General features: G+C 39.2%; 1 protein-coding gene across 1 annotated transcript; it reads left to right on the plus strand.

Annotated features, from left to right (window-relative positions):
• Positions 1-140: 140 nt before the first annotated feature.
• On the plus strand, positions 141-24,738 carry LOC124148771 (A disintegrin and metalloproteinase with thrombospondin motifs 9-like). Its single transcript, XM_046520061.2, has 7 exons — positions 141-227; positions 1,787-2,144; positions 2,950-3,040; positions 3,829-4,002; positions 19,416-19,693; positions 21,205-21,372; positions 21,887-24,738. The coding sequence occupies exons 2-7, from the start codon at positions 1,824-1,826 to the stop codon at positions 22,043-22,045; spliced, it is 1,191 nt and encodes a 396-aa protein (XP_046376017.2). The 5' UTR covers positions 141-227; positions 1,787-1,823; the 3' UTR covers positions 22,046-24,738.
• Positions 24,739-27,160: the final 2,422 nt, after the last annotated feature.

The following is a 27,160-nucleotide window of genomic DNA, read 5'->3' on the forward strand; positions in this document are numbered from 1 at the left end:
CAAGAAGACCACTTGTCTCATTGTTTGAATGCATCGTCAAGTATCCAATTGTCTGAATCAATTTTCACTTACAAACACTACCGACAACTTTATTGATTTGTGACGTAACAAGTCAGCATGATTTGCAGACACTGACAGCAACGCTTTCCTGTGTGGCAGTGAAGACAGAGGGCTGCCGTCACAAGGCTTAATTGTGTCAGTTTTCCTTGACACTATATCATTGAAATGTAAGTGCCATTTTCATCCTTCCTCGGTCTCATATATGTATTTATACATGGTAATCACCCATTAGTTACAAATAATACATTGTTCATTTACCTCAAATCTTCTGTCTTGTACCTGCACATTTTCATGGAATGATCCAAGGTAACAGACAGAAATAAAGGGTATCTTTTTATGTACATACAAATATACTTTAAATGATTCCACTGTTCCGAGGGCGGTCGGGTAGCCTAGTGGTTAAAGCGTTTGCTCGTCACGCCGAAGACCCGGGTTCGATTCCCGACATGGGTACAATGTGTGAGCCCATTTCTTGTGTCCCCCGCCGTGGTATTGCTGAAATATTGCTACGAGCGGCGTAAAACCATACTCACTCACTCACCCACTGTTCCGAATGAAGATATATCAAACATATTTAATGTCTTCCAATGAACATCCCAACATCTCAACATCACTTAACATTGAATATAAAATGTACATGGAACATGGCACGTCAATCTTAAATAAATACCCCACATTAGTCCGGCAGAGAAATGAATATTTTCCCCCAACCCAGAATTAGGGGATAAATTTTTAAAATTCACAAGCATCCCAGTTGACACTCAATAATATATTAATAACAAATATATATATATAACGATATATACTGATTTGGGGGTTTTCATAGTCAACATTGCCTATTTTTTTATTAATTACATTTCCAAATCAAATTATTTTATTAAGAAAAACATATTCCAATATGTGGAAGGCAAAACAATAGTGATGTGCACCAAAAGTAGTCCCATATTCCATACAATTAGCACGGAAGAGATATTTTCATGTTTTAGCGGCCATTTTGGCGGCCATCTTGAATATTTTAAAATGCCCAAAGATTACAGAGTGTCATCAGTCAATTTCATAACCTAGAATGTGTACTTAAACAAATCCCCCAATTCTTGTTTTTTGTCCTCTCTGCCGAACTACATCAGACCGTGATATAAATTACATACTGTTCAAAACGCCATGAACTCACATCCGACAACCCACCAACCCATCCACCCACTCACCCAAGCCACCACCCTCACAAGCAAACACCCAACCATACTGTCAGGTTAGGTAGTCTCAGCTAATCTTTTGTTAGCTCCTTTACAATTTTATGCTTAATGAGTGTGTGTATCAAATTGCAAGTGTAACAAATCAGAGACAACCGTTCATTACTCACCTATTTAAGATTCCACTGCTTAATAATTTCGTACACTCTTTCTGTCATGTTGATTGGCCGAATGGGTAGTCACGTGATATTTCGACTTCACACGCCTGTGTACGCGGTCAGAAAACTTCACGCGATGTGAAAAAAACGGGAAATTGATCGTGTGAACTTTCGCCGGAACCACTTTTGGGAGTTTCCCCGAACTCTCACTGTTTAAAATTAACTCGTGTTTCTATTTTATTTTCCATGTGTTATCTTAGTATTTTAAGACCTCGCAGGTTCGCATTGTTTAACCAGGGCTTTTAAATCGTGTACACTTCCATGAACACACCCAAACTGACTTGATTTTGGTACTTAAAATTATTATTTTATCAACAGAAATCATGTAAGGTTGTCTGCCTGAAACCGCACAGACATGATGAAGGATAATCGTCTACACCAGTACTATTTCCTGCTGTTGCTGGTGGTCGTTGTCACCGCGACACAGATATGCACGGACGTCAACATGCTGCACCAAGTACAACGCGGTGTAAGAGTGACCTCCCCTTACTTTCTGCGGACTGCGACTTCCGGTCTTATCACGTGTGCTGTGGAATGTTTGTTGCGGAGCCGCTGTAGGGCCTTCAGTCATGGAAGTGGGGAGTGCACTTTATTACCATACAACAGTTCTTCAAGTGACTTAAAAAAGGAATCGGATACAACATCTGTCTTCTCAGACATTGGTCACTGGCCACAGGTATGGTTATGCTTCAAAGTGAGTGAGTGAATGTAAACAGACAATAAAAGGATGAAATGAAAAGAAAATTAATTCCCGGGTTTTATGACAGGTCGATTATTGCTCACGGTCCACCCTTCTATATTATGGCGTTACATACCAGTGTGAGTGAGTGAGTTGTGTTTAACGCCGCTTTTAACAGTATTCCAGTTATATCACGGCGTGTCAGCTTAATGTGGGAGGAAAGCCCGAAGTGATGCAGGTCTCAGACGTTTACCACTTCGGTGAAACCCACGAGCACGGGTATGGTGCTGACAAACCTAGAAACATAATCGGGGCGAACCGGGATTCGAACCCACAATCATAGGTTTCTGGCGTGCCCACGGGACGCAACTCTGCACAGCGAATCGCGGCGCATTAGACGACTGGACCAATAGACAGATTGGATAGTAGCAAATGTTAATTCTGTAATTAGTTATTTTTAAAAACAGCTTGATATTTGGTGCATAACTACAATTAGCTCTGACATAATGTCAGGTTAAAGTGTGTTACGAATTATTGATATTCCCTCAAATAAGAATTCAATTATAACATTATCTTCTGCCCTATGACGTTGCTAACATGGTCAGTGGTTCTTTACATAATGGAGGCCTCCACAATTTAATTTGTCAGATATTTTGTTTCAGATTAGATTCATAGGTATCAACGATAACAAACCTCAAAGTACAAGACACTCATGTCCGTTGTGATTTTTTTTGTGTGTTTCGTAGTTTAATATTCCCATTAGGCAGGCGTGAGCTGTGTATGTTTGTTCATGTTTTCACAGCGTGTCATAGGAGTGTGTGCTTCCCACGACTGTCCACCCAATGCTAGATGTCAAGAAAACTCAAAAGTAGACCACAAGTGCATCATTACAGGTGAGCTCAAGGGAACCTTTTGTAGCAGATGTGTGGAGGTTATCTCTTGCTAATAGTCTGCTAGTTATCTTCCTAAAACCCCAGTATATAGCTGGAGACGGTAAGTGTCCAGTAAATCAATCAACATACAGGACATGACGTCTCGAAGGGTTCCTTTGTTACTGTCGTAACTGCTTTCGGGTGTCCAGTGCGACCCTAATACAGTTACTAAATGTATTGCCGTTCCTGGTCCTTGTGGTCAATTACGCCATGACATTGCCACTCGCCTTGTCCGCCGCGGCTCGGCTCCGTCAAGGAGTGATTGGTCTAACGACACTTACTCCAAGTTGTCTCTATCAGCATTCACACACGCATAATAAAGAAACGCAACACCAGTTTTATACTCGCATAGTTTTACTTACTCTCAGCCCATCTATTAATACACGACAGGATTAGATATGCTGAAGAAAATATGTTTCTTGTCAAAAAAAACCCCTCAGCTTCATTAGAATATGTTGACTCGTTTATTTTGTACCAATAAAACATTTTTCCTTTGACCGACCGGATGCGGGATATGTTTTGCTTATACATGTATATTGGTGACGCAGGTGGCTGACATCAAATAAATTGCCATCGAATTAGAGTTGAATCAAATACATAACATTTTAATCAACAACATTATAAATATGTTTGGAACTATCCCTTATTGTCGATTGTTTCAGATGAAAAAGAGCCTGGTAAACACATTGTCAATCAAGCTAAATATTTACAATGTTTGCTTGACGCTTTTGAATAAATATCATTGTCAGGTTGCCTGAACCACCCCGGTATCGATAACGCTACACTACCAGCAACAGCCAATCCTCTGGCAGAGACCCCTTTTGGCAGCGCCATGAACTACACGTGCGATCCTGGTTTTCTACAGGAGGGAAGTAGTGTGACATGTCTACCCAACGGAACATGGTCATCAGTGAGGTGTCGACGTGAGTCATGCGTCATCTCTTTAGATTTGAAAGGTCGGATAAAGAGCTAAAATTATACACACAAGCAAAACTGATACATACATTAGTACCAAATTCAAAACTCCAACGCCAGAACATAATTAGTCTCGAATATATGCCTTTAAGGGAAAATTGTGATAACAATTATACAGTTTTTATACCCTTTTACAGATAAATGAGTCCTCCACTTCAGGTTTCGTTTTTTTAATAATTTGTTGAATGCAAGAAGAGCTAAGAAATTCCGGATAACTTCCTTTGCGTAAATCCAAGTGATTAATTCATATAGACACATTTAAATTTAATTCAGATATGTTTATTGTACTCAAGATCATTGGCTTACATACATTTTTCACACAAAAGCAGAAAAGGCAAAGTAAGTACAGCTGAAAATGAGCAATTTATCTTTAGTTTTCTGTTAACGTAATAATACCATATGTTTACAGAATTTCATTAAGTTAGCTACAACAAATGTTCGCTTTTCACACATCAGAAGGATTCGAAGGTACCGTTATAGAATATTTTAGGAACATTTTTTCTTAGCTCTATATACAATGAACATTTTATAATAACATAGATTTCATCTTCAACAATATATATGTTCCAGAATGTGCACATTCTTTCTTAATGTTATGACAGCGACTAATTGCCCAGTTGCCCAAGAATATTTTTCACACATCTAAAACGTATAGCATTCCATAAGTCTTTTTAGTAAGAAGGTAATGAGGCATGCCAATCAGTGTTAACCTGTACTTAATACATTTAAGAATAAAAGAATGATTAATAAATGGATACCTACCACACTCACCATTCACCATGACATGAGGTGTAGTTTGTGAAAACAAGACTTTACAAGCAGTATTGCATTCGTCTGAAACTTATTCGTCCTGAAACCTCAAATGTCAGAGCCATACACAATTATAGGTATTATATCATGTTGAATATTGTGAAAAACATTTCATAGGTTAAATGACCGAAACTATTCATGGTTCTTAAAATTTCGTACAGTGCGCGTATTTGTTGTATACTATTTCTTTCACTATATTTCTAAGGCTCACATTTTTTCAGAGGTCCATATTTTCTAAAGACAAATAATTCAGTTTTAACAACATTTTTAATGTCCATTTATCACGATGACAGAGTGTTCAGATGATTCTGAAGTCCAAACATTGTATCTGAGAAAAGTACAGTATGGCTGCAAATAGTTATATCAACAACGCTATAAGATCTGGGTATAGATGCGTTTCTTTTTGACGGTTTATATTCAATTTGGAGAATAATAACAAAATAAATGGACAGCTGCTTCGTCGCCATAACGTGATTAATCTGAACATTCTCAAACGCACACAGCCAACCGCTATCCCGGCTGTGCTTCTGTGCGAGAACTAACGTTTCCAGTTAGTGAATTAGTCCCTTTTGGTGTATGTTGGAAAACCTTATAAACAGCGGTCATTCCTACTGTAGACTCGTTACAGATGTCGAGTACGTTAAGCATGATCTAAACTGACGCCCAAAAGAAAGTTTACCATAGTTTTCAATCACTCTAGTTTAAAACCCACAAAAGATTGATACATGAAGTAAAATGTATTGACAAGAACGAAATCCTGCATTTAAAAGTATTGTCATACAGCATCCGATATTGGCATGACAGTTGCCTGAATAAAGGTGGGTAGCAAACACAAGCTTTCCAGGTAAAGACAAAGGGCACACACATCTTAAACCGCTCAACTTCAATGACACGTCACATTGATACCGTGTATGACCACCCTCCGCCACAAGAGACGCACGAACTCTCCTGCGTACAGAAGTCAGTTGTCTGATGAAGTCACGTCGCCATTCTCTTTAGAGGGCCTGGATCAGTTCTTGTCAGTTGACAGGATGATGTGGTCGCTGTCGAACGCGACGATCCATGACATCCCAGAGGTGTTTTATGGGGGGACAAGTCTGGGGAGTGGCTGCAAAGAAGGTCGTGCTATATGGCGTCTGGCGTTGTCATGCTGATACAGGACATCACGTTGCATTTTGCATTGATTAAGTTTAAACATGTGCTTTTGAATTTTTGCAGTTTCAATTATAAGGTGGTAAAGTGTCTTTTAGCCATCAATTTAGATTGGGCTCCCGTCTCCACACATCTGCCCACACTCGTTATTTATTCAACATACCCAAATCAATACTGCCATCCCTAAATCGCTTTGACAGTATCGTCTCCTCACAGTGATGTTTATAGTGCTATGACATATATAAAACTCAATATAATTGGGATGGTTGTAATTAGATCCCAAACAAATCCTCCCAACAACTGCATTAACCATTAAATATTTAAACCCAACTCAGAAAAAGCCAAACGTAATCTAACACTTCGTAACCAGTCTATTGTTGCAAAGGGGGAATTAATGCACGATGACATTTTACCTGATCTCAAAATATTACGAAGTGATATCGAAAGCATATTATAAGTAATTAATTAAATCCATAGCTGCAAAGCAACAAAAAACATTTCCATAATCATACGAGATTTCTGCTGAAAGTCCATTGTATGCGTTCGACTATATCATGACATGTGTTGGCGAATCAATATTAAGGGGTGATAATACCATGTGTTTGCGAAAAGGTGAGCGTATCATGCATAACCAGTGCACCCGTCACAAACAAGCTGAAGATCCGGTGTAGAATAGGTCTTCAGCAACCCATGCTTGCCGAAAAAGGCGAGCATGCATGTCGTAAGAGGCGACTAACGGGATCGGGTGGTCAGGCTCGCTGACTTGGTTGATGCATGTCATCGATCCCAATTGCGTGGATCGATGCTCATGAGGTCAAACACTGGATTGTCTGGTCTAGACTTGATAATTTACAGATCGCCGTCATATAGCTGTAATATTGCTGGGTGCAGCGTTAAACAACAAACAAACACAAGCAAGCGACGTGTCAAATTGAGTAAATCCATCAGAATGTCTACCATAACTTTTCTGGATTTACTCAACCTGACCTTTCATGGTCAAAGCTTCATTGAAAATCTTGATTGTAAGCAAAATGCCTTTTCCCACCAAATTTGAATAAACTGGATATGCTTCTAAGTACCTAAGCAACTAAGCAAACTTTAAGATTGAAAAGTCGAAATGATCCGTCTCGTCGAGCTGACGCTGTTGTCATTTTGAATTTCTATGCTCAGATCTAGAAAGGACTTTGCATAGGGTTTCTCTTTAATATCTTCGATTTCCAAAATTCTTGTGGATAGGTGAGGTGAAGATTGTCACCGGGTCGTAAAACTAAGGTCGTCCCGGAGAAGTGACCGTAGCGCTTCCCCAACTCCTTTCTGTCTGACTGTCCGGCGGTCGGGACAGCTCGGGTCCGTCCGGCACAGCTGTGTGTCTTTGCGTTGATTAAAGTATCGTTTGTGAATTTGTCGCCTTTACATTTTATTCTCTAGAACGCATACTTTTGTCATGTTTTCATTTGATATAAGTTATTTCATAGATGTATGCAAACTTTTTCATGCTTCTACGTCTCCAATATTGCTTCAGTAGTAAGTTTGCTAATCGGGTTTTCCCTATTTTAAGGAGAACAATACTGTAGTATAGCATTTGCCCGAACAGCTTGGGGAGGTTGTCGTCTCCGACGTCCGCACGTCTCGTGTAAGACCCTTGGCGCTATTATGTACCATCATGCAATCAGCCTGAATCAATTGTTCACTTGTTGCTGGAATGTTAAGAGCATATCTTTGGTATTCAGCATTGTGGAATAATAGATGTTTACAAAATGGAAATAAACTTCGTACTTATAGATTGTTCAAACACTCGCTGTCAGCCGAACCCTATGTTACATGTTTTATGAACAGGTCCCATCGTAGTATTTGTCTGCTGACCGGATGTCCTACGCTGTTGGCAGCTAATGACGTCACAGTAAGAAATCTGTTCCTCAGATGAAGTACCTGTAAAAAGCGGTCATCCTGCGGAGTCGTGACCTTTGGTCTGCCACTCCGTGGTCTGTCTGCGGTTCTGCGAGTCTGTCGGAGACGTGCGACCAGTCTGGTAATGGTCATCTTGGAGCAGTTCATGTTACTGGCAACCGCTCTCTGTGTCGCTCCCATTTGCGCTCTCCCTCTGGACAGCAGTCAGTCTTGGCATATCCGTTGGTGTTAAACATCAGAACCAATGATATGGAACAGATCCGTGCATAATTTATACCCGGAAATTGCATGATAATTTGGGAAAGAATGTTTAAAAAATTGCTGAAAAAACCCAATATCTCCTCAAATCCGCAAAGCACGTGCAAAGAACGACAGAGAACATGAAGGCAGTATTCGTGAGATGTGTACTTGACTGTTTTTGAACAGGTTGGCATCTTTGTTTCAAAGTGGCAAATCAGTTAATGTTGGTAACGTTTCTTTTGGCCCTCAGTTTATGTCGGCGAGTAACAGTACATAAGTTTTTAAGTACAGATCATGATAATCGCCTAAATTCTTGCAGCCTAATTTATCCCACACATTAAGAGCGTGTTTATCATCAGCACCGTTTATTTTCGATTCTGTTAAGTTACTATAGAATGATTCAACGGGTGGTAATTAAATTTAATCGATTCTGGACCAATCATCCATATATTCGTAAGGATATACACCTTTTCTTGGCAACAAATGCCATGTTAAACAATCAGTATATTGATTTGTTATAGCAAAGTCATCGGGATTGTTTGCATGAGCTAAATTGTCCAGGGAAGATAACAGAAACTGTACACTATGTATAAATCTAAGTCCATTAGTTTGTTTTGTTCTCGCTTTCCCATCCTTGTCCGTATAATGTATAGTTTTAGTCAACGAGAATGATATATATCTTTCCATATTATTAAGATTGCATGTTAAACCACCATCAGTCTTTGAGATAGCTTGCATGATGAGGAGATGAGAATCATATCCTCCAAGGTAATGAAACACAACGCGGATTTGTATTGTTTGAGAATTCATGCTAAGTTTCAAGTTACACTCATTATGCGCGGCTCCTCTGTACTTACCCGTGACGTGACAATGATCTCTTAGAGAATCCCAATTCAGGGGTTTGTCATACAAACATGACAACTCGTTAACTTCTTATAGGTCCTCCAATCATCTCTCGTCATTCACATGGGTTTCTTACGTGATTAATGTTCCCTGATTATTCTCTCTTCATTTTGTGAAGATTCTAGGAACTTTCCCGCTGCATCAGGACCTCTGTAAATCACGGGCGCATTTGTTTTCCCATCATACCTTACAACAATACTCAACAACAAAAGTTCATGTGACACCAATATTTTAGTGTATTTTTCAAACAAGTAAAGTTTCGTTTTCAGTATTGTAGTACATATATGGAATCAAGTCACAACAACGCAACTGCTACAGAAAAGCATGCATTCCATGCAAAAGTTGACTTTTATGCATGCCCCATGCTTTTCACTACCCAAGAATGGGTATAAAAACATATGCGTTAACAGGATTCCATATGCATTGTTGAGCAACAAGAAAAACAAGAAAATTACTAATTTATTCAACATTACGAAATGCCACGTCTGTCCGAAAATCAGCGTCTGCGAGCCATTGGTATGCTTGAAGCAGGATTGAGTCAACGTGATGTTGCAAGACAATTTAACGTCCACAGAAACGCCATTTGGTGTTTATGGCAACCTTGGCAACAGATGAATGAGACTATCCTCGGAGTGGCAGCCCACGCGTAACCAATAATCGATAAGACAACTGGATTCAAACAACACACACCTACAAAATCGATTCCAGCCAGCAACAGTGACTGCAAGAAGCATCCCTGGCCTTTGACGAATATCTTCACAAACCATACTTCGCTGCTTCAGATGTGCAGTGATTTTCGCCAGAAGACCCGCAAGACGTCCCATTTTGACAGGAAACCACCGTCAAGCACGTCTACAGTGGTGCAAACAGCGTCGACGCTGGACGGCCATGCAGTGGGTACAAGTTATATTCACTGACGAGTCTCGTTTTCACCTCAGACACAGCGATGGACGGATTCGAGTGTACCGACGTCGAGGTGAATGTTACGTCAAGAAGATCAGTTCGGGGGGCGGCAGCGTTATGGTATGGGGTGGGATTACAGCAAGACAGAGGACCCGTTTGATAGTGGGAGAGGGAAATCTCAATGGATAGCGCTACCGCGACGAGATCATTGGCCCTGTTGTTCTACCATTTTTGCGTCGTCATGGCCCAGGCATTACCTTTCAAAATGACGACGCCCGACCTCATATTGCTCGACTTGTTCAGGATTCTCTTCAACAAAACAACACAAATGTCATCCCCTGGCCGGCTCGCTCCCCTGATCTCTCACCAATCGAGCACATGTGGGATGAGATGGACACTCCAGGAGCTTCGAAACATGCTCCAGCAGATATGGACAGATATCCCACAGGACTTTGTGCGATGTTTGGTCCATTCCATGAGATGGAGATGTGTTGCTTGCATCGCAACCAGAGGTGGACACACACGCTATTGATTTGTAAATTGACATTTTGGCATGTTCATGTATTTTTATGAAATCATGCTTTTTCTGAAGTCTGTATGGCAAATTAAACCATTTGAACACTTACAGGAGTCTTTTATCTGTTGCAAACCGAACTTGTTTCAGATTTGGTAAAAAAACATAACTTTGCATTGCATCTTATTCAATGTCACAGGAACTTTTATTGTTCAGTATATATATCCAAACCCACAAGGAGTATGTTCTTGAGTTTTGTATGTAAAACTACATTCAGTACTGTGTTCAGTATTTTCTATCCGTTTCATAAGTGCTTTGAAATCAGCATAAATTATGTATGGTACTGGCATTTGATTACAATAATGCCCAAATTTAATATATTTTTATCCTCTTCAGGCATATCTATCCTGATAGCAGTCTGCCTAACACCTCTGCAATCTTCTTTATGCACTTCTAAAATATCTTGTCTGCTGTATCCATGCAGACATCTTTGGTGGATATATTTCTTTTTCTTATGGGTTGCCTGATCGTATAACAGCCTGACTAAACATTTTATCCATGTATAATGATATTCCCCTTCTTTTCCGAACAGAAATTAATTGATTCAGGGAGTATTTTCTGGGGCAGGGCTCAACCTGTGTACAACTGTTCCTTTTAAATGTCCGAAAACACTTATAGCTAAATTATTTAGCTTTTCAACCTTATCAGTTTGCGAGGTCTATCTGAATTTTTGTTTTCAGTATATTCAACGCTATCATCCTCGTTATTTTTACTTAATGACACTTGAACTGTTAGCTGCTATTATATACTATTTAATTTATCTAACTCCTCATTAATTTTGCTTGATATGATGGGTTAAACATTATTAACATCCATGTTGGAATTAATATCTATCTTCCAAACTCTTAGATATTTACCAACGGCATGATCTGTGGGTACAATCTTAACTGTGTAACAACTGGTTGATTATCCAGTAAAGTTTCTCGCTTGAGCTTTGAGTTCTCTAACAGTGAGGGGATTGTTGTATTCAAAACTGAGTAAGGTAATTAATTCAGCTTCTCCGAGCTTCAGATTCTCCGAGAAACACCACGTAGATCACGTTGTTCAGCCCTCTGACATAAACCATTGTGATGTTATGGCATACAGAAAATAAAACAAATCTCTAAATGTTTTTATACATATATCTAAACACTGATTCTCCCCAGCCTATTCCTCTCATTGATGTAATCCCTCTAGTTAATTGTAAATGATCTGGTTTCTAATCTTGCCGTGAGTCTTGCATGAGCAGTAATGACATTTGACCGCAATCCTGCATACATACTGTGTAGTTAACAGTACCCTGTCTGACTGAGTAAGAATGAATCCCCCAGTGTAAGCCGACACACCGCCTGTTACAGTTTAGTGGTTTCCCCATCTTCACCAGTTTAACATCATGTCTGTTAATACACCTCTCGTATCATTTGTCTAAATGCAAATCAGCCGAGTCTCTGCCCCGTCATGGTTCTGAATACCGTGTCACAAGCATATAGCAAATTATACCCACCAATGACAATCCCACAACAATAAATGTTATATTGCGGTCTATCTGAGCCTCTGGCGGTGTATAAAACTAAGAGAGTGGTGGGTTTGTACAAATTAGGTCATGTGTCTTTCCGTAAACAAGGAAGTTTTCATGCATGGCTGTTTCAACATCCTTTAACGTTTGAAATGAATGATTTTGCCAACACAGCTCATCATTAATAAAATCAAGCCTCTGTATTCTTTTCCTGGCCCATTGTGACTGGGTGGTTTCAAGTTGTTCTAATGCTTTATTATGTTGTTTCTGCTCCTCTCCTCTCACAGTAGAGAATAAAAAAAATACTCCCCCAAAAAGCTAGAGCATTTACAATAGCTCAACCAACCATCATTGCAATTGATGCCATACTATGTTTATAAATATTCAAATGTTTAATTATTTCATTATATCTTCTGGGATAAGCCCTTGTTTGATTAGCATATCTTTAGTAGCCATAGCTAGGCCTACATCTAGGATCATCATACCAATATCATAACCTTTACAATCTAGCTTGGGTAGTGGTGCTTTAGCAATCATTTTACCTATGTGAGCATAGCCTATAGCTAAGCCCCTAACAAATATTAAATGATATGCTGCATTTACCAACATTTTACCGTCTGTAACTGGAGTAGTCATGTTTTATAACATTTCATGAGGGTTTAACTCTCATTAAAGATGATATTTGAGTCTAACAAAATGAAACATGAAATATCCAATACATCCCAAAATAAGAAACTGTTGCAAAAGAATGAGGATTTCCAACCACATCATTACATAAATGGCTGCTAGTGTTCAGTTTACCGCATTTCGCTATATTTTGCTGAGCAGTTGCTAAATTTTGCTGAGCAGTTGCTAAATTTTGCTTAGCAGTTGCTAAAGTTTGCTAAGCAGTTGCTATAACTTGTTAAGCAGTTGCTAAGCAGTTGCTAAAATTTGTTAAGCAGTTGCTAAGCAGTTGCTAAGCAGTTGCTAAGCAGTTGCTAAAATTTGCTTAGCAATTGCATAAGCAGCTGGTTGGTCAGTTTTAGTTTAGAGTGTTTCATTTCTGCTAGCAGTTTGATGATTTTATCTCGCTCGACATTGGTAGAAATAACATCTTTTTCACGTAGACATTCCTCTGAATGAATCTCGGCCCTTGCAATGAAACAGGGCAACCCACCTTGTCTGCTCTCTGAGATCTTTCAGGACAGAGTTGTATTTTTGAGTAAGTACCCTAACGCTATGCTCCATATGTCGTCCGGAGAATGCTAAATATGAAAGCATGTCTTTCTTTTTGGTAAGTTCTTCACTCGCACTGGAGTTATCTATTATGAAAAGTGTCGATTCTCCTTTGAATTTTTCGTGGCATACCCATAAACGATCAAATTTGTACACCTTGGGATCCTTCATTACCCAATCTCTTGATAGGTATGTTTTATTAACATTTATAGTCTGGCACAGAATAATAATATGGGTGAAACAATTGTGATAATGACTTTGTAAAATATCTAGAATAAAATCTGTTTTTCTGCAGCCTGTTTGCCCACAGATGATGGCGCAGTACGGTTCTTTAGGTAGAAGATCATTATTAATAGATCACTTGCACGATTCTTCCATTTTGTATATTAAGTTGAGCATCCATAATCATGTACAAATGTTAGTTTAATTTACCAGCCGTTTCAGCCTTCTTCGTTATCTGTATAGTAACACCCTCACAACTATTCTCAATTCTCTGGGGGAGGTCGGTGTAGCCTAGTGGTTACAGCGTCCGCTCATCACGCCGAAGAGCCGGGTTCGATTCCAGACATGGGTACAATGTGTGAAGCCCATTTCTGTTGTCCCCTGCCATGATATTCCTGGAATATTGCTAAAAGTGGCGTAAAACCATACTCACTCACTCACTCTCAATTCTCTGCTCATTACCGTGTATTTGGTCATTAGCTGTGGTTCGCATGTCGAACAATAGCGCATACTTCGAGGTAAGGAATTCAGCCAGTGATACATCAACAAGAGCCAGATCTTTTGTGACTGCCATAACTTCTGGGCCTCGTCTTACAGAAGGGAGTTTTTTTAATCTCATCCCACTGTTAATCTGTTTGCATGCCTTGACTATATAGTTCATTAGCCACACCCTTGTACACTTTTGTAATCTTTTGGTTATAGAACTCCTCAGTATCTCTTGAAAATGATTCAGAAGGGTCCTCGAACAACATTAAAATACCCTTCAATGAACTAGCGGCACTTTTGGATTTATATTCCACATTGTATCACTTTTGTCCCTCGAAGTCTTTCGGTGCTGAAGAAGGCGATCGTACAAAATGGCTAAACTTCCGCTATACTGGTTACGATTTTGTGTGGCCAATTCAGGATCTGTTATCATATCATACTGACGTAAGATATTAACAATGGATTGGCTACCTATGTCAACGTTTTTGATTACTCTGCTGTAGTCATTAAAGTGAGTTCATATTCTAACCTATCACCTAGGGATGCTTGCCAGAAGGGCATGTGACTATCTAGTAATTCAAAGTCAAGCAGAATACCTACGACATCAGCAACAGCCTTATCTTCTACGATGGTATTATCACCAACACGCAGTCTCATTACATTTTTATTACCAATACCTTGATGCTGTAAGTTTTCCCATTCTTTGGCTCTTCTCCAAAGATCCGTGTAACAGAAGTATACATCACTGTCGTCAATACTCAAAACATCATTACCGCTAATTGTAATCATGATCTTCTTTACAATTGCATGACCTACATGTATGTTCTGAACAAGCTCCCTGATAAGGTCAGTAGGAGTCAAACTAATTGCAAATCATCACTCATCAATAATATAGCCAAGCTAGATGAACACGACAAGCATATATCTTATGAGAAACCAAAACCTACACAGGCAGATGATTAATTCAGTAGACACCATGTTGCAGAAAGATTGTATAACTTAGAAGATGAAATATCAGCCTGTTTGGAAGCAGCTTCCACTAATAGAGAAGCACTTTGTTCACAAATCAGTCGATTTCGAGAAATTATTGACCAAGTCCTCAACGATGATACCACACTAGCTGAAAAAAATTAAACACTGTTCAGAGAACAGGGATAACCATTACCAGTATTTTAACCGCATTGGGATTTATTATATCAACTTTAGCTCTCGCGTTAACTGGTGGTAGAGGCGGTGGCACGCCTCCTAGTGATAAGGACGATGTAAAAGAGTGGATAAAAATGCACTTAAAGGCATTAGGAGAAGCACTAGCAAAGCTCACTGGTAAAGCCACGTTTACACTTCCTGGTATAATAGCTCTATTAATTTATTAATTTATTAGCCAAGAACGCCACTTGGCTTAGTCAACACTTGTGGGCAGTGATAGTAGCAATTGCTGGGCTGTTGTATGTAGCCGCTAAAGACTCAAAGATGCTAAAGATCCAAATCGTGACTCCACCTACTATAAGCACTGTTTTTTCATCAATATGTTGTTGATTTTTTGTCGCAGTATGTGGCGTGACAATTGTGACTGTGAAACACGTGGTTTTGTAGATGACTGTGGTTTTACTTTTCCTGTTGCGCCTGTAATGGTTTGTATTATTAATTAAGTGTTAATATCTGAATTTATACCTCGTTTTTGTTGATCAGAAGCAATAACAACTTTATCATTATAGCCTACAACTTTACCAGTCTTAAGTTCCCTATTACACAGAGACAAGTATAGTCCTGCCCCCAAAACATAGTCTACTTTGGATCGAGCGCACTGTAATACATCTTGATAACACTTTACAGAAGATAGTATGTCAACTGGTGAAGCAATAGCATCCCCTACATTTGCATCAAACTGTTTTTGTTCAGCAAGCACAGTCCCAGAACCAATTATTCCTGTTCGCGTTTGCGACTGTGCGCCAAGGATTGTCCAGACATTAATTCATATTGATTAATTGTCACAGCTCGCTTAATTGGCTCTCTATGCATTTTGGTGATTTAGTTTTGTGGTATGTGTTATACAGTAGCATAGCAACTGTATATGTGTTCTGGTTTATTAATCAGTGATCATTGTCACTGTCACTTGGGACCTTGATCCTTTAGAATGCCTTGCTTTTGTTACCCGTTTTCTATTCTTTCTTTGTTTTGTTTTTATTTGTCACAGCTCGCTTAATTGGGTCTCTATGCATTTTGGTGATTTAGTTTTGTGGTATGTGTTATACAGTAGCTTAGCAACTGTAGATGTGTTCTGGTTTATTAATCAGTGATCATTGTCACTGTCACTTGGGACCTTGATCCTTTAGATTGCCTTGCTTTTGTTACCCGTTTTCTATTCTTTCTTTGTTGTTTTTTATTTGTCACAGCTCGCTTAATTGGGTCTCTGTGCATTTTGGTGATTTAGTTTTGTGGTATGTGTTATACAGTAGCTTAGCAACTGTATATGTGTTCTGGTTTATTAATCAGTGATCATTGTCACTGTCACTTGGGACCTTGATCCTTTAGATTGCCTTGCTTTTGTTACCCGTTTTCTATTATTTCTTTGTTTTTATTTATGACACCCTGGTCTCAGGAGCACTTCACCGTGACAAAGATACACATTTATCTTGGCATTTTTTAAAGAAATTGTGACATCTATTCAACAGAAACTGAAGTTAAAACACACCTGTGACGTCATTCTATTGTTTGAACGCTCCATTATTTTTCAGGAATGGAGAGTTCCTTGTCAACTGTACATTATCTTGAAGCAGCATTTGAATTTTTCAAATATTTTCAACTACAGAATATTTTGTTTTAGATGAGTTTTAAGTAGGGGAATATCCTCGTAACTCTCCATTCCTTAAAAATTATGGGCCTCGGCCCCTGCGGGGCCTCTGCTCAATTATTTTTAAGGAATGGAGAGTTACTCGGACATTCCCCTCTACTTCAACTCTTTTGTAACATGTCTCCTCTTTCATTTAACTAAAAGAGTTCGAAAAACAAATTCGAATGCAAAGAGAAACACATCAACTGGGAGAGGGCAGAGTTACTTTAGTAATCATAGATATACCTACTATTTGTCTTATTGCCATATCAGCATATTTTACAATTGTACTGCCAATAGGGAAATCAAGCAACTCACATATTTGGATATCCGAAAATATCTGTGTAGAGTTAATTTCAGTCTTAACAAATCAACTAGACCACATCCACAGTCAATCGATGTAACACAATTAAATTTCCGAACATCTTTCATGGAAATAAGAAAAACGTATTAGTTTGAGAATATCAATTCTAATTCAATTTTTCATAGGTTTGTAAGGGTTGGAAAAATCAAACGTTTTTCAAAGTTTAAAAATCTTTCCTGTTCAAGAGATTGTATATCGTCAAGTAAATCTTTTGAATTGATCAATATTTACATGTCTTTTATTTGTTTGTTTGTTGTTTAACGTCGCAATCAGCAATATCCCAACTATATGACGGCGGTCTGTGTAAATAATCGAGTCTGGACCAGACAATCCAGTGATTGATATCATAAGTAGCGATCCACACAACCGGGATCGATGAATATTCACACGTGATTCAATTATATGTTAAGATGTTAATTCAAATTTTTGATGAAATATACCATTTTCAATTAAATTCTTTATAATATTTTGGGGCAAACATACTTTCATAATTTATTGACAAATAACACGTACGTCGTAATTCCCAGCTGTGAGTAAATTCTTAGATTTTATTGCAAATAAGGATACATGAGCTCTATTGTTTGTAACATGTCCTATAAACTCATTTGTGACGCCATGAACAATTAGTTGCGAAACTACACTTCGTACACAGTTGGCAATATATTTCTCAGTGATGGGATGATCAGTGAATTAAATTCCCCGATATGAGTATTATTTATTTGTTTGACGCTTTTATTCAGTATAACATTAGTGACAGGCCTAGGGTATTACACAAACAAAAGTTTGTTTGGTTTGTTTGTTTGTTGTTTAACGCCGCACTCAGCAATATTCCAGCTATATGACAGCGGTCTGTACATAATCGAGTCTGAACCAGACAATTCAGTGATTAATATTATGAGCGTCGATCAACGCAATTTTGATACGATGACATGTATCAACCAAGTCAGCGAGCCTGACCACCCGATCCCGTTAGTCGCCTTTTACGGCAAGCATGGGTTGCTGAAGACCTATTCTACCCTGGATCTTCACGGCTCCACAAAAGTCCTGCTGCTTTATGAAGTGGTGTGTCACCTGCATTATTGTGTACATTCACTTTAGCTCCAGCCTCCAGTGACACTTCAACACACTCTGTAGATCCCCGTCCTGCTGCTGTAGGGAGCGGTGTGTCACCTGTATTATTCTGTACATTCACTTTAGCTTCCACCTTCAGTAACAAGTCAACACAGTCTGTAGATCCCCGTCCTGCTGCTGTAGGGAGCGGTGTGTCACCTGTATTATTCTGTACATTCACATCAGCTCCCGCTTTCAGCAACACATCAACACACTCTGTAGATCCCCGTACTGCTGCTGTATGAAGTGGTGTGTCACCTGTATTATTCTGTACATTGACATCAGCTCCCGCTTTCAGCAACACATCAACACACTCTGTAGATCCCCGTCCTGCTGCTGTTGGGAGCGGTGTGTCACCTGTATTATTCTTTACATTCACTTTAGCTTCCACCTTCAGTAACAAGTCAACACAGTCTGTAGATCCCCGTCCTGCTGCTGTAGGGAGCGGTGTGTCACCTGTATTATTCTGTACATTGACATCAGCTCCCGCTTTCAGCAACACATCAACACACTCTGTAGATCCCCGTCCTGCTGCTGTTGGGAGCGGTGTGTCACCTGTATTATTCTGTACATTCACTTTAGCTCCCGCTTTCAGCAACACATCAACACACTCTGTAGATCCCCGTCCTGCTTCTTTATGAAGTGGTGTGTCACCTGTATATTCTGTACATTCACTTTAGCTCCCGCTTTCAGCAACACATCAACACACTCTGTAGATCCCCGTCCTGCTGCTTTATGAAGTGGTGTGTCACCTGTATTATTCTGTACATTCACTTTAGCTCCCGCCTCCAGTGACACTTCAACACACCCTGTAGATCCCCGTCCTGCTGCTTTATGAAGTGGTGTGTCACCTGTATTATCCTGTACATATTTTACACAGAATTGCAGAACTTAATGTTCTGCCACTTGACATTTGTTTGGTGAGTCGATCCGACTTCAATGGAATGCGATAGTCATATTTACATTTCCGTAAATAACGGAATAATTTGAGGAATCTGGGTAGGCTCTTTTTCTAATTCTACTGGAGAAGAACAAAATATTAACTAACAGGATTATATACATGTACGTAGTTATTTTGGAGGTGGGGTCACCAAAAATGAAATGCTAAACTGTAAAATCAATGGTTCTGTTTGTAAACTATTTCAGCAGCGCCAACCTCTTGTGCAGCGGTCACACAAAATGGTATTTCTAGTACAGATGGCGAATTCTGGCTTTATCTTGGAGAGAACCAAAGAGCGAGGATATACTGTTACAACATGACGTCGACAAACCCACAAGAGTTCTTAACTTTGGCCAAACCTAACAGCGGTTATTATCCTGATATCCAGAATAACCAATGCGCCGGAGAGATTCCTTTGACCAATGTCGAAAAAAGGATGTTTGCTGGAACAAGAACTTTCCAGAAGATAAGAATAGACATACAGGTATGGAATTATACCGACCAAAGTAAGGGAACAATGATTTTGAATTTCTAGTATTGTTGATGTATACACTTTCAATACCAACATATTGCATATTGCATGTGAGTGAGTGAGTGAGTTGGGTTTAACGCCGCTTTTAACAGTATTACAGTTATATCGCGGCGTGCCAGCTTAATGTGGGAGGAAAGCCCGGAGTGATGCAGGTCTCAGACTTTTACCACTTCGGTGAAACCCACGAGCACGGGTATGGTGCTAACAAACCTAGAAACAATCGGGGCGAACCGGGATTCGAACCCACAATCATAGGTTTCTGGCGTGCCCAAGGGACGCAACTCTGCACAGCGAATCGCGGCGCCTTAGACGAATGGGTCACCCGTGCCCCCTTATTGCATGTGAACAGCCCGGGATGAAGGTGTACACAGAAGGCAAAGTATGTGTGCCAGTAGGGGAACTGACAATAACTAATGTCATTGAGGTAAGCACAAGCTCAAAAATGCCTCCGTGACAGTTCCTCAGTGAACACACAAAATGGCGAACTGTGTTTACGATAGAAAAGTGCATGTCAAAATCCCAATTTGCCCGAACGTTGGGCATATCACAAAAAGTATACTTTCTCGACTGTGGGACAAGTACCGTCAAACGGGTGGAGTTGCAATGCGACCTGGGTGTGGCAGGCCTAAAAGACGACAACTAGACAAGATCGTCTCATTAAATTAATTGCACTGCAAAAGATTCAAATCTGCTCCTGTTAGCAAAAGAAATCCGTACAATAACATGAAGGCGAATTTTAACATCTCATACAGCCTGAAGTCAAGGCGTCCTGTTAAGGATGTGGTCGACCCTAACAGTTTACCATTGTCGGCAACGATTGGGGTAGGCTAGGCAACACGAGGGGCGGTTGTGCGCCACGATTACAGACGAATCAAGGTTTTGCCTCCGATTCACAGATAGCAGAAAACGTACGCGTTGTTGGGGAAACTGATTTGTTTATTGTGAATGGACATTAGACTGATCAACGAAACGCTGACCAAACTTTGCGTCCCGTCACTGTTCCATTCGTTTGAATTATCGGCAGAAAATTTGAACTGTATGATTAAAGTGCCAGACTATATCATGCCCAAGTCGTCACCGATTATCTCCGACGAGAAGGTATACGGACATTGGGGTCGTATAAGTCCCCTAACATGTCCCCAATAGAGCATCTGTGTGATGTTCTCGGGCGGTACCCAGCACCCGCCAACTTGGCCCAGCTTTGGGTAGCTCTTCAGGCGGAATGACGGGCAATACCAGGGACAACCATACGCAGGTTAATCAACCGTGAATGAATCGGTCATGTATAAAGTTGGGGATCGTAAATATTTTTGGTAGTGAAGACTGAGTACACAATTTCATAAAAATATTCCAAAAAATGTTCATGATCCCTAACTTTGTTTGTTTACTATGTTTATGCTTTTCATATAATCGGAACGTTGTTAAAAGCAACCTTGCACCAAACTCACTCCATCTATTTGCAGAATTTTACTGTGGTAGTGACGGATACGACGTTTGCGGATGGCACAACAAAACTGAAGCCATACGGTGGCGCCTACGACTGTTATGGGGAACAACCTAACGTAGCATGTCCACCAAAGGGAACTTTCAGTATCGATCTGTCAGGAACTGGATTTCAACTGAATCCTTCGGTGAAATCATACATTTCAATTTATTTCTAGATTTCAAAATACACTACTACATGTACAACATGATAACATGTTGGTAACGAGTTTGGTGGTCCAGGCACCTCATGCTTTTTTCAGTTCAGTACCCACCAAACTCACTGACTTTCTCACGTTAAATCGGTGAAAGTTGGTATAATTTAACGCTTTAGGAACTATTTATGACATGAATGCATTTAACACATATTCTTAGTTTCCTTCAAGCTTAATATTTTATATGTATATCTTTATATATATGTAACTGAGTGATAGAGTATTAGAAATCGCCACATCACAAATACTGTAGTTATTTCTGGCAGCATGTTTCAGGGTCATCTTTGAATAGCATCATAACTACTTCAATTGCTTAAAAGACTCAAAACTGTTTGAGAATGTAAAATCTACAGGTCAGCAGTTTGCACACGTGAATGTTCATGAAGTGTTTAAACGTCTATTTTCTTCACCTTGTCCTAAACTTGACATCTCTTTTTTCGTTCACCAGCAAACCTGGATTACCAGTGGTTGGCGTGCCAGTCAAACAGTCGACTGGGTTGATGCTTGGAGGGTTAATCTGCGATGTGGTGGGAACTGCGGAGGCTGTGAGCCAGAAGGCTCGATGAAGATTCAACTAAACAAGAGTGAAGCTACAATAGTGGGTTGATGACTCCAGCATATGCCCTTTGGGTTCCGTGCGTGTAGAATATGTTTTTTTTCTATCGCCGTTTTGCTTCTTTTATCTCATTAATTAATGCCGAGCGCCAGACAGGACAACAACGTGTACCGTCCTTTTGTGTCTTTTGGTGTGACGCGGTCGGGGATCGAACCACCGACCCTTTTTTTCCGGGCAGACGCTCTATCCACTAGACCACGGAGGCGGTGTGTAAATGATCACATCTGGACAAGGCAAACTAGCGGCGCAAGCAAGATACCCACTATATGAGGAATTGGATCATATAAAAATCAACCAGATTTAACATTAAAAGATAGCGATCCTGTTGGCCCTCAACAGAAGCATGGGGTATTGAGGATAGATTGTGCCCAGAAATCAGAAACAGTAAACCTATAAAACTTAACTACCGAAAAGGAGATACTTGTGTTGGAATGAGTTTGGATGCTAAATAAAATCTCACTCGCCAAGAAATGTTTATTGACTTGTGGTAATATATTTCATATCAAAGACACTCAGGTGAGATTCTCTACAGAAATAATGCTACTGTAACCATTGGAACATTGGACATATTTCACAATACACATTTCACAATACCACAAGTTAGGGATTAGGTGTAGTGAAAAGTACGCCGTCGGTTCAAAATGAAATATCCTGACATCTGATACTAAATAACACCCTCAAATCCCAAAACACATCATATGTATCACCTGACTAGCAAACCACGTTTCAGTACCTTTAACAGGCAAGGCTTTGATTACACAGTTTGGACATAGTACAGATCCAGAATTATGAGAGATTATGAAAACAAATTCAAACACCTTCACTTGTTTACCACTATATCCTTCATCACTTCACTGGTAAAAAAACTAAGTCACATGTGCCTCTGTCAAATAAAATTAAATTAAATTAAACACCCAGATTCGTATAAGATATATATAACTATTTTAAACATCCACGGCAATACACGTACGTCCATATGTGTACGGAACCATTTGGCGCATTTGCATGTAAGGAGGCTTTGTAAGTATAGGTGATTGTACGTTTGTCCGGTGAGGGTGGGGCGTTGATGCAGCGTATGTGTATGTATGTTGTGTGTAGGTATGTTATGAATGCTTGCTGTGGAGTGATGGTATGTAACTATTAATGTAAACTGTGTTCGCGTTGATGTATTTTAGTTAGTTTATGTCGTGTTTTAATTTATATTTTACTGTAATGTATTGTACTTTATTGAGTCTCATAGGTCATTCTAGCTGGACATTTGATACAGTTGTTTCTTCTCAAGACTTGAATTTTGCATGTACTAAATGCGAACCCATTCGTAATTTTTTTTTCTCTTATCTCTATATTTTTAGAAATTCTCTTTGTAATTGTGTTGTGAATAGATTGATTATGTCATTCCTGTTTTACTTTATATATGGTTTTACATTGGCAAGTTTATTCTGATAGACATATACTGTATCGTGTGTGAATAGGTACTGTGGTATAAATGTACAAGGATTGGGAGGAAGGTTCTGAGCCTAATGTGAGCGTTGATGGATTTACATGTAATTGCTAATAATTTTCCAACATAACACCCCCCCATCCCCACCAATGGACCATACACTACTGTCAACGATGCTGGCACCTGGATTCCACGGGTGTGAAAGGCTTCCAATGTTGGTGTAAACAGTTCTCCCATCATAAGGTCATCATCATTTGCATAATTAAGACCAGACAGTTCTTTCTCCAAGTTTCGGAAGAGGTTGATATCTGACGTTGCCAAATTTGGTGAATACGAAGGATGTTTAATGAGTTCAAATCCAGGTTCATGCATTGTAGTCATGACAACAGATTTGTACATGTGTGCATTGTCCTGGAGAAACAGCGCACTTTTAGTGAGTTTGCCACGACGTTTATGTTTGATATTTTCACATAGTTGCCTGATTAGATTGACCCTTAATAGTCTGACCTTTCCTGAAACGGAAGCTATCACCTCACCAGCTGATGGAACAGACTTCGCCTTCTTCGGTCACATAGACCTTTGATGCTTCCACAGCTTGGATTGTTGTTAAGTCATAGTGGTGAACCCAACACTCATCGACAGTTACATCAGCTGGGTCTGCTTCAAAACGACCCAAATTTTCTGCAGTGTTTCTGCCCAGGAGTCAGAAGCCTCGGAGCCCCGTTCATTTCCTCAACAACCTTCTGATAGATGCCTATCGGCCTACTTATTAGCTATGTGACTTGTGATGAGACGTCGATCATCCATGATCGTGTCATCTATTTTATCAAATTATATAGTAGTGTCACTTTAAGGTCCACCTGATCTTGGATCACTTTTGCGGCTCTTTCTTCCCCTCTTGAAGTCTGCTGTCCACCTCTTGATAGTGGCGGAAGGATCATTATCCCCTAAACCATGTCCGCATCAATGGCTGTTGGTTTTTTTATCCATTTTCATTAACAGAGAAAACCTATTTTCACAATGATAAATGGTTGCGTATTTGGTTCAAATGCAGCCTGTTAGAATGGAAAGAATTGTACTTAATACATGCTTATACTGTTAAGGGTTTACCATACATCCTTCGTGGTTAGGCTCAGAACGTTTGAACCACCTCTCGCATTTGACGTGGGGATTTCCTCCCACGTTAAGCTAACACGCCGTGATATTACTGGAAAGCCGCGTTAAACCCAACTTACACACCCAGTCTGTGTACATCTGTATATTTATTATCTATAAGTGATTGTAAACATTCTATAATTGACTGTAAACATTCATCACTCTGTGGCTAATACACTCTTGTGTTTTCACTCAGATTTTGTGTTATTGTGTTGGTTGGTGGTACTGTGGTACCCCCTGCATGAACGAGCTAATCGCTAAATCTCAGATTAATAAGAAACTTCATGTCTTTATCGGTATCTTTTAGTATAGAATATTTGAATATATTTGTAAACCTTGACATTTCCATGGTCTCGGATCAGTCTTCACTGAAAACTGATCCTTCACTTGTCTCCTTGGGTACGATTTTACACTGAAACTACTCGTTTTAATGTGCGAATGAAATGTACGACATATCAATATCTAGTAATTAAGGTATACTATTTATGTCTTGTAATTACATATGTATCATAATTCCTCAATGTAGCGACACAAAGTGTTTTAATGTGCGAATGAAATGTACGACATATCAATATCTAGTAATTAAGGTATACTATTTATGTCTTGTAATTACATATGTATCACAATTCCTCAATGTAGCGACACAAAGTGTTTTAATGTGCGAATGAAATGTACGACATATCAATATCTAGTAATTAAGGTATACTATTTGTGTCTTGTAATTACATATGTATCTTAATTCCTCAATATAGCGACAACAAAGTGTTTTAATGTGCGAATGAAATGTACGACATATCAATATCTAGTAATTAAGGTATATTATTTATGTCTTGTAATTACATATGTATCTTAATTCCTCAATATAGCGACAACAATATTGGCAACACTTGTTTACCCTTCATCAAATGTATGACGTAAATAATGGTCGAAGATTCCAAAGCCTAGAAATCTTCTTGGTATAATCACTGGTATATGACAACTGCTGTTCTTTACATGTTTTTCCTCTGTCATCCGTTATTTGACAACGTCATTTCATTTCTAAACAAGAGTAGTCTTTACAAATGCTGAGATGGTACACACTCGGGACCCGTGAAGATTCCGGGGTAGAATAGATCTTCAGCAATCCATGCTTGCCGAAAAAGGTGAGTATGCTTGTCGTAAGAGGCGACTAACGGGATCGGGTGGTCAGGCTCGCTGACTTGGTTGATGCATGTCATCGATCCCAATCGCGTGGATCGATGCTCATGATATTAATCACTGAATTGTCTAGTCCAGACTCGATTATTTACAGACCGCCGTCATATAGCTGGAATATTGCTGAGTGCGGCGTTAAACCACAAACCAACCAACCAACCAACACACTCGGGGTGTGTTTCCAGATGGGATGTGTTGTGTCATGCACAACTTCCAAAGCGTTGTGTGGTTATAAAGGGATGCAGATAAACATGCTCACTGTCTGTTCACTCCACCCATATATGGAATAACACAAGCTCACTTTATGGGTCAGAACATCATGTAGGAATTGGTGTAAAATATTTGTCAGTTACAAATATCCTATATCCTCGATTATACTGTGTCTAATATTTATTATGAGATGAGGTGAAATGGGGTTGCACCCTTAGCCCTATATTGTTCTCTTTGCTTATTGTTGAATTAGAATCAATGTTGCAGTCCTCCGGCGAGAGGGTAATATTTGTAAGTCAAGAATCTCTAGACATTTTGTTGTTATTATATGCCGATGATTTGTGCATAATTGATTATACTGTAGTTGGTCTCCAACGAAAACTTAATATCCTTAAATCTTTCTGTACTAAATGGGGTTTAGAAGTTAACCTTAGTAAGACTGAAATTTTAGTGTTCAGAAATGGTGGAAAACTTAGGAGTACTGAGAAATAGAGGTGTGGAGATGTTAATGTTAATGTATCTACCTATTATAATTATCTAGGTTTGTTATTTTCAAATCGGCTGTGTTGGACGACTGGTATCAACTCTCTTGTTCAGAAGGCAAATAAGGCTCTGTTCGTTGTTAAGAAATTACAGCATTGTTTGAAGAACATACCCGTACATATACTTTTTAAAATATTTGACATTCAAATTAAGCCTGTATTATTATACACTTCAGAAATATGGGGCTATTCAAAAATTGCAGCAATTGAAAAATTTCAGATTAAATTCTGTAAATTTACTTTTGAATTGGAAGTCATGTTACAAATGTTGCTGCCCTTGGCGAATGTGGTAGATGTGGATTATTTATTGATGATGTATTAAATATTGGTTAAAATTGTTATCTTTACCCAGTTATAGATACCCTAAGCAATGTTATTTAATGCTGAAATCTTTAGATGAAGTTAATCGCTTGTGTCAAAAGATTATTATTCAGTTATGGATTTGGCCACTTGTGGATTTCGCAGGAAGTTGGTAATGAGACCCTCTTTATTAATGCATTTATTCAAAGGTTAGAAGACTGTAACTAACTGGACTGGTATTGTAAAGTTTGTGAAATACGTAAA

This window comes from Haliotis rufescens, unplaced genomic scaffold (assembly GCF_023055435.1).
Source record: "Haliotis rufescens isolate VD_foot unplaced genomic scaffold, xgHalRufe1.0.p SCAF_6, whole genome shotgun sequence".
Lineage (NCBI taxonomy): Eukaryota > Metazoa > Mollusca > Gastropoda > Lepetellida > Haliotidae > Haliotis > Haliotis rufescens.

Coding starts and splice junctions, on each gene's coding strand:
- LOC124148771 (XM_046520061.2), top strand. CDS start 1,824: ATGATGAAGGATAATCGTCTACACCAGTACTATTTCCTGCTGTTGCTG. Junction 3,041..3,828: donor CCACAAGTGCATCATTACAG/GTGAGCTCAAGG, acceptor TATCATTGTCAG/GTTGCCTGAACCACCCCGGT. Junction 19,694..21,204: donor AGATAAGAATAGACATACAG/GTATGGAATTAT, acceptor ATCTATTTGCAG/AATTTTACTGTGGTAGTGAC.